This window comes from Pinus tabuliformis, chromosome X (genome assembly GCF_031772625.1).
Source record: "Pinus tabuliformis cultivar Carrire ecotype Pingquan chromosome X, CPIR1, whole genome shotgun sequence".
NCBI classification, from domain to species: domain Eukaryota; kingdom Viridiplantae; phylum Streptophyta; class Pinopsida; order Pinales; family Pinaceae; genus Pinus; species Pinus tabuliformis.
In genome coordinates, this window is record NC_142308.1 from 743,663,271 (window position 1) to 743,672,201 (window position 8,931).

Genomic DNA, 8,931 nt, shown 5'->3' on the forward strand with positions numbered 1-8,931 from the left:
TCCTTCTTAGGAGCTTCTTCTTCTTCATCACTATCTGAACATCTTGCATAAGGATATTCCAAAGCAAAATGACCAATTTCAATCAAAACATTTCAAAAGAAGTTTACCTTTGTACTTACCAGTTTCTTTCTTCAACTTCCTCACAAAGTTTGCTATTTCTTCATCTGAAACATCGCTATAACTATAATTGGAGTTAGATTTTGACACTGGGAGCCCATGTAAGTTTGGATTTTGTTTTAATGAAAAATTTGTTGGGCAGAATCTTTGTGTGTTGTTTCATGTGACCGGTTGTTTAATTTTTCTTCACTGAATTTGTGTTTGGAACCTAGTTGTGTATTGATTCAGTAGATCGGTTCTTTGCTAGGAATTAAGTATCGGGTGTTAGGTTCGTGTGAAAACTATGACCGCCCACAATTGTCACCTGTATGCACCCTGTGACATTGCATACTTGAAACCCTTCAATGAATTACCAGGATTGTACAAACTCAAAGGGTGAAATTGTGGACAATTAGTGCTCCACATTAATTAATACATCACCATCACAATTCGTACAGTTAACACTTTTTTATATCAAGCTTTTTTAAATAAAATTATAAATAAATTAAAAAAAGGGTTATATAAGAAAAAAACGGATTTTCCAATTGCAATTATAAAAGAGTTCAAAGTAATTTAAAGTTAATTAAATAGAAAAGGGGATATTAATATTATTTTTCTGAGCCTAGATTGGGGCAAGCCTGTTTATTGGTTGGAAGAAGACCTATCTACCCACGATGGAATACTTATCACAAGGATTGTAAGAGGCTTGGTCGGGCCTGGATGCCCCTTGGGAAGTTTAATTCCCCAAAGTGGCTTCCATTCCTCAGCCCCTCCCCATGAGGTAAAAGGGGATATTGTTATTTGTAAGTAAGTGGAAATAGGTAATAGGTATATATATATAGTTATTAGAGAAGGGTACTTTTAAAAGTTAGTATTTAAATGAATATTTAAGGAGGTAAAAGAAACCAAGAAAGAGCGAAAGATGAATACCATACACAAGTCAATGTTTTGGACTAAATGTCCTTTTTGTGAAACAAATTTGAATATTGGTCAGAGCGAAAGACGAATACCTTACACAAGTCAATGTTTTGGACTAAAAGTCCTTTTCGGGAAACAAATTAGAGTATTAATCGATTCTAAAAAATTGCAAACGTTGTTAACCAATGTGTGGGAAATTATTTATTATGGAAGAATACCAAGATAACATACAAATACAAACAAAAAATTTAGAAGACAAACTCGCAAACCTTTAACAATGTAAGAAAGTATCACAACAAAAATACAAAGAGCTCGAGGATATGTGCTACAGAGAATCAATAGAAAAGGACAGAAATTTTTTCGATTCAAAGATCACAGTTAGAAATAACTTGCACATGCTAAGAAGTCCAAGACTACAAAACATAAATTAGAATAGGAAAGGAAGGTCTCGAGAAGAAACTCAATCGGAGTCTATCAGAGAAAGAAAATGAAAATGTGCACTTAAAAGACTTTAATCAAAGATTATTAGAACAAATCAAAAGTTAAAAAAATTAGAATAAAGACACTAATGATAAAGTGGACAATCTAGAGAATGAAGAACTTTCACATTTAAAGAATTATAATCAAATCTACTTAACCAAATTAACAAACTTAAAAATGATAATAAACTATTGGAAAACAAATTAGAAGAACTTACCACAAAAGAAGCATCAAAATCTTTAGAAATCCAGCTTTTAAGAAAAGGTAACAAACATTGGTCTAGATAATATCACAATTTAGAAAGATGCCAATCCCATTGAAGTCAAAACTTACTTAGATGCTGTGATACAGGGGATGGAAACTCCAAGTGAAGATTCCAAAATCATCTCAGTAATATTAGTTCTTGAAGTAAATCAAGAAACCACCACAAGCATGATAAGGGAAATCAGGTCACATGAAGTCCTTGTCAACATCCAAATCATTAGAGAAGGCATCTCAACTAGTCAACAGATTCTCAGTTAGGACAGAAACAATTGATTTACGTTCAGAAGAATATCAATGTCAACACAATTAAGTCTTATGATAGCAATTCATCTTTGGAAGCCTACAAGTGCAAAGTTCCACAGAAGATTGATTTGGGATGGTTAGATATTTTTTTTGCAGTTTGACAATTTTGCTCTGCACTCAGAAGTTCATATAATCTTGTATCTTCAAAGGTGACAGCTCCAAGAATTCAGAAAGATGTGAATATATTACAAGACAAAGATAAAGATAACCCACCTTTTTATCTGAGGACAAAACATTTTTAAAGGGGAAGGCAATGTTACGAACACAAATATATATAAAATAAATATAAATAATATTTGTAATCATAATTATAAGTAATTAGAAAATGGCATGTTCCAAAGGACATGACTCTTCATGAAAGAACACTCCTGCCTAGCTATATATACATGGCCCTCATTGTATCCAATCAATTAATTCATACATTATTCAATATATATTTACATATCCTAAATGTATTGCCCAATATTCTACGCTTTCCAGATTATTTAACTCACGAGTCAGATTTGGCTATCACACAATTTGAACTTGTGATAACTAGTTGATAAATGGAGCCCATTAACCAGTATATCCCTTAATGTTGAATGATTCTTGGTTATATTATTTTGAACTATATAGTATAATTTTTGAGTCGATTTATATGCAAAAACGTGGGGGAGACTCAAGTTATGGAAATGTACCCTGTTTTATTAAGGGAGCTGATTGGTAGGGTGCAGCGTTTCTTAATAGTAGGTGGGGGCAGTAGCACCTATTATTTGGAGCAGCTTATTTGAGGGTGGTAAGGAAAAGTTAAAAACATATAGAAAGCCAGTAAGTCAGTTAGGGTGTAACATATTGAAAGACAGTAAGTCAGGTAAGGCGTAAAATATTGAAATCCTTTGAGGGGAAGAAATATCCATGGTTTCAGGTTGGTTGAATGACCAATTAACATCTTTGGTGCGGATTCATCTTTAAACCTTATCTTCAGACGTTTTCACTTTACTATGTAATGTAAAATCTGCCTTGGAACTGAGGCAACATTGTATAAGAGATCTTGGTCACTTATTGTTTGCTTTACTTTATGGATGTTTGGCAGGTGACCTTTTCTTGGTATCAAAATTTCAGTCTTTGGAAGGACATGAAAATTTATTTCAAGATGATGCTACAAATTTGATTTGCTGAAATGTTGACTAAACTGATCACTGATTATCAAAATTATTTACGCTTTATTTGTCTCTGATAATGGGTGGAGTGTCCACCCGAAACATTGGATGTTTCAAAAATTGTTACACAGTTCATCTCTAGAAAGCTCAAGCAACTAAACTGATTACTTGCAATGTGATTACGGTTGTGCAATTTCCATCAGGGTTAATGTGGATTAGGAAATGAGAATGGAAGTTGGATTGAAGTTATGAACACATAATAGTGGATCCATAATATCATTTCCCATTTAATGTTTTCACTGTCAAATGCAGAGAGGTCATTCCATGCTACTTTAAAAAGTAGTTTTAAATCAAAGTCTGCAATTTCTGGTGTTTATTCTAGTGCTGTGTTGTCCTGCTAGGTGGAATTTGCAAACCAAAGTCTTGCACAAAATTGTTCAATGGATGGATCAATGTGTGAAAAGAGGAAGGTGTCTGATCCTCTAATTGATGCTCTCATTAAAGCCAAGTACCTATCTCTGAAAATTCCGCAGGCTGATGGTGTCAATGACAATCTAGACAGTGTAAGTATAATATGATGGTTTTGATGGGCTCTTTCCTGTCTGCTTCGTTGTTCCTTCTCAAGACATTCTTGCAGAAGTTCACATTGTTCTGTAAATTGTGAATGTATATTATCTTATGATAGTTTGAATAACAAAATCTTTTGTTTGCCACGTATAAAGACGGTTGCAGATGAAGGTTACAATGAAGCAACAGATCAGGGTAAGTTCAGTGTAATTGCTGACCATGTTGAGCATGGATTACTATTTGCAAATAAACCAGCTTGCCTTTTGAGCTCTGATCTCAATCTTTCAAGCATGAGATGGTGACCTAATGAATGGTTCTGTTGGGAAAGTATCATTAGCATCTCTCACCATATATGATGACAAAGATGTGTAGTTCATCGTGAATCTTAACAGAAGATATCATTTGTAGTATGGCAGTTTGCAATACGCACAAGTTGGGCACCTGATGGTTCTATTGACTAGTATTTGAATTGTTTTTATTATGTAGAGAAACAAGCTTTAAACGATGTTGCCACTTCGAAAGTGTCAGAGGATGAGGAGCCTTTAAATGATGATGATGATGATCCAGATGACTTAGATCAAAATAGTGAGGATCTAAAAATAGATGATCTAGTTCTTGCTCAGTTTGAGAAGGTTTTTATTCATCTCTATCGGTCTCTTAATTTAGAAAGAAATTGTGGTAAACATTTGTCAAACCCAGTTTTTAATCATTTTGAAGAGCGTTGGCTTCCCTGTTTTGATACAGGTGTCACGGACCAAGAATAGATGGAAATGTATTCTAAAAGATGGTGTAATGCATCTAAACAATAAAGATATTCTTTTCTCGAAGGTATATATGTTATGGACTCATGTTCAATCTATCATCGACCTTCGATTTCTGTGCTATTCTAATGACCTTTTATTTGAACATGTGATCTTACTGCAGGCAACTGGGGAATTTGATTTTTAAGCCTTTAGATTACATGCAAGTATCCTGGATCATGTCCATTTAGTTATATGTTAGGGTTGAACTCCAACCCTTTAGTTTCGTCCACATTATCACTTGGACGTACTCTTTGGAACCATATATCCCAGAGTTCTTACTTTGGCTGTAATGATTTGCTCAAATTAATTAAAGTGTCTTTTCTCTTTGGTTTCATTAAGAAGCAGATTGCAACTCCGGAAAGTTTCATCTTTGTTTTGGTCTTTTTCCTTAATTAGCTTCCATTGATATTCTGAGGTGCGGATAAAATCGAATGTGCAAAAGCCGTCTATGACATTACTTGAAACAACATGATGTACCTTGTAATAACTTTTCAAGTATTAGAACCCAGATATGATCGATATCATTACTGCTGAAATTGCGACGTAATAGATTGCATTACAGCCCAAATTTTTGTCCTGAAATACATGGAATATTTAATAGAAAAATATTTATAATAAAAAAAATACATGGAATATTTAATAGAAAAATATTTATAATCAAAAAAGTATTTTGATCAAAGCTTCCAAAACTTTGGGTCACAGAATACATGGAGTATTGAAAAGCTCTACAACATAAATGAACGCACATCAGATTGTCTTAACGCTGAAAAAGTGTTTTTTATGTATATTGATTGATGTTATCCTTAATGTTGTATGCTCATTTTTCGAAGTCCAGTTTATGATCAAGTTATTGTAGACATTCGCGGGCTGATTTTTTACTCTGGTAACTTCTATTAAAGAAGAAGAAGAAATTATTTTAACGTCCACGAGGCTAAAGATAGCCTATGGGACAGATTGCTTTTTCATCTGCTTGATGTATTCGGCCCTTTTTTTGTGAAGCTTCACAATAAATGCTCCCGTCTTCTCGACAAACCCCTCGTTAAATAGATTATCCCAAGAGTTAGCTGCCAGCGTATCTGCGTAACTTTCCCTGTTGTCTTTGAAGGCCTCACATTCTAAAATAAAATGTTTTTCTGTTTCCACTTTTCCGGAAGAACAAAAAATGCATACCCTTTCCTCCCACACTTCCTTTGGCCTTTTCCAGCGCCCTGTTTCACAACGGAGTTGATGAGAATTAGTCCTTAACTGAGCAATAAGAATTTTGGCTTTCCAAGAGATATTGGCCTCTATGTATGCTTTTGGTTGATGATTATGAGTGGGATTAAACACTTCAATATAGTAATTTTTCTTTCTTCCTAGCTCCTTCTCCCAAGTACGTTTGTGGAACTTTTCCATAACAAAAGCTTTTATCTCTTTGTTGTTTATGGGGCACGCGTTCAAGCAAATATCCCATTTACTAAACCATTTGTTATTTTGTTGCATCCAAGTTTTTTTGCTCTTGCACAATCTATCATTAAAGACAACCTTAGGCCATCTACCATCTTCCATTTGCTCAATTTTTTTTAAATAACTTATGACTCGCACCATAGCAATTGCTTCAATAGGAGCAGCCCCTGTTTCACTTAACAAGATATCATAAGGCACTGCACTTTTGATCTTAAATTTGTTTGTAATCAAACGCTTCTGAATTTTCTCAATTTGTCTCCACTGCATGTCGGAAGTACTACTAGCCCACAGTTCACAACCATATAGAATCACTGGAATCACTAGAAGCCCAAAAAGAGTTTGAGTGGTCTTCCAGTCCCATAACTCTGCCTCTCTACACCTATTTTGAAAAGCATAAAATGCTTTCCAACCCCCCAAAGTTCTTTTCTTTCTACAACCATTCCAGCTTAGATTTTTGTTGAAGTCAACTCCGAGGTATTTGTATTCCGCAACTTCTTCCAGAATGTTGCCTTCAAAGTAGAACTTATGTTGATTATGTTTTCTTTTCTTAGAGAAGACCACTACTTTCGTTTTGCTGATATTGACTTGCATCCCCACACTTCTACAAAAATGCTCAAGGGATAGTAAGTGCTCTTTCCATATGGTCTGTAGAATCCAAAATCTCTTTCGCGGGCTGATTACTCAAATTGAGTGGAACTTCCTTTATGTTATATTGTGCGCGCCACTCTTTTTCGTTCTTTTAAATTTGTTTCTTGCAGTATCTTTCACTGGCGAAAAGGTTTCAGTTGTTTAGCCTTTTTGACGAGTTCTTTTCTTATGATGTAGATATTGTTTGTGTTTCCTTCTATAATGTGCCGCCGTGCATGGAAAACATTTGCAGACAACTTTGCAGGGGTTTTCTTATTTTAATTTTTATTAGTCTTTTTTGATTAGAGTTATTCTTTAGTATGACGAGGCTGGGATCATATTAGGGTGTTTCAGATGGAAGGCTTCCGAATTTTTCTAGCTGATGCTGGTCAGAGATTTTAGGAGCTTAGCTGCAAAGTGGGTGACATGCTGATAAAATAAGCTACTTAACATTGGATAATCGGTAACTTTTTTCTAGGTTACTTTATTAACCACATTTCCCATCTTGTTCAAGTGACAGTTTCTCCAAATTCACTTCCAGCTGGCAGTGCAGGACTCCTAAGCAGTCAAAGTTAGGGCCCCTTCTCCCGCCGAGGGATTCACGGTTTTTTGAAATTTTATTATGGTTTTGTTTTCTTAGGATCTGAATGTGACCCCATCACAACATTGTATTGTATTTCAGGGGTGAAAGGGCACAGGCCTTTTGGGTGTTTTTCCATACATATGTTAAACATTGTGCTGCAGCTGTGAAATAGAAAAGAAGCCATCTGAGTGGTTCTTTATTGAATATATAATGTGTCCCCATCACAACATTGTATTGTATTTCAGGTGCTGCAGCTGTGAAATAGAAAATAAAACATCCGAGTGGTTCTTTAATGAATATATAATGTGTCATAATACAATAGCATCGAGGGGGCATGCATTTCTTAGACGGGTTATTTTTGGAGGAAAAAACTCCAAATTTCCCTCGAAACAACATCAAAACTGAGAGAGTTGAATTCTGTGGGGTTTGTAGCTGGCCCGACAACAAGCCATCCGGTTTATGAAGGAACTGGTTTGTTTTTGGGAAAACTGACTAGTTCCTTCATAAACTGACCAGTTCAGCATGGTTTTTTGTGTTTTTTTGGCAAAATAGGCCCATAAATTGGGTTTTTTTGTTGGGTTTGACCTAGTTGCCCAATGAACTGACCGGTTTCCGGTTCAAGCCGACCGGTTTTTAAAACTATGGGTTTTTATTTAAATATTTTTCCAATTCAACAACATATTTATTGACAAAAATATTTATAAATAAAGTATTCATGTTCAAAATTAAATTTTGATAATGACGTTTATGATACTTATGATGATACTTATGAGGTTAGACTAGTTGGTTTGCAAATAACGAAAATGTAGAAAGAAAGCAAGACTAACTATTGAACATATCTATATCAAATCCTATGAAGTTTTGGAGGAGATTTTTAATTCGTAAAATGAAATAATATAACACGATTCCCTTGAAAAACAAGAATTTCTATCTTAAAAATAATTTGGAATCCCTTAATGCTATGGACGAAAATTTAAATTTTCCTATAAAGAATGAAATATTTTTTTATAGAAGTTTGGGGTTAAGTGGCTAGAAATGGGGAAAGGTAAGGATAATTGAAGGCTTGCATGATGAATTTTTTAACCTTATCCCTCACATATTGAAGCTCTTCAATTTGGGAGTGAAGCAAGGCCTCCCTAAGTTTGGGACATTGACTCTTGTTGTACCTATCTTTAAAATTGGGGGTAAAAACATTCCCTCTAATTAAAGGATTATTATGATTAACCTTATTTTAGCCAAGTTGTACAAAATTATTTTGAAAGTAATATTAGCTTATTGTTGGAAACCCATGATAAATGAGTTAAAGGTCAACTTGTGTTTAAGAGACATCATTTAATTATGGACCACCTTGTTACTCTCATAATCATTGTAAATGAGTGCCACAATAATAAAATTGTTCTCCTTTATTGTTTCTCTGACTTTAGAAAAGCCTTTGATACCATTTTCTAGGCAAACCTTTGGAAAAGGTTGGAAAAAATAAAGGCTCCTCTTGAGTTGAGGGTTGTGAAAAGGTTGTAAGAGATTGTTATTCCCATGTTTAGAACCACTGAGGATTAGTTGGAAGAAATTAATTACAATATTGGAGTAAAGTGAAGGTGCCCTTTGTCCCTTGCCTTTTTTGGCAAGGGACAAGTTAGAAGAGTGTTTGGAAGAAGCAAGTTGTGTTGGCCCTTCATTAGTATAATCATCATTCTTCTTCTTTATG

The 8,931-nt window shown here is 34.6% G+C and overlaps 1 protein-coding gene across 2 annotated transcripts in view; it reads left to right on the top strand.

The window, feature by feature from the left end:
* LOC149142043 (uncharacterized) overlaps window positions 1–4,911 on the top strand; it is a 142,556-nt gene extending 137,645 nt beyond the window's left edge. Inside the window, exons 8-12 of one of the 2 annotated variants that reach the window (XM_089453334.1) lie at window positions 3,602–3,763; window positions 3,923–3,962; window positions 4,254–4,399; window positions 4,512–4,595; window positions 4,692–4,911. In XM_089453334.1, coding sequence (XP_089309460.1) covers window positions 3,602–3,763; window positions 3,923–3,962; window positions 4,254–4,399; window positions 4,512–4,595; window positions 4,692–4,715 — 456 coding nt within the window. In that variant the 3' untranslated portion in view covers window positions 4,716–4,911. Of the gene's footprint in view, window positions 1–3,601; window positions 3,764–3,922; window positions 3,963–4,253; window positions 4,400–4,511; window positions 4,596–4,691 lie in introns of those variants that run through there. The other variant, XM_089453335.1, reaches the window with a different exon arrangement.
* The last annotated feature ends 4,020 nt before the right edge of the window (window positions 4,912–8,931 follow it).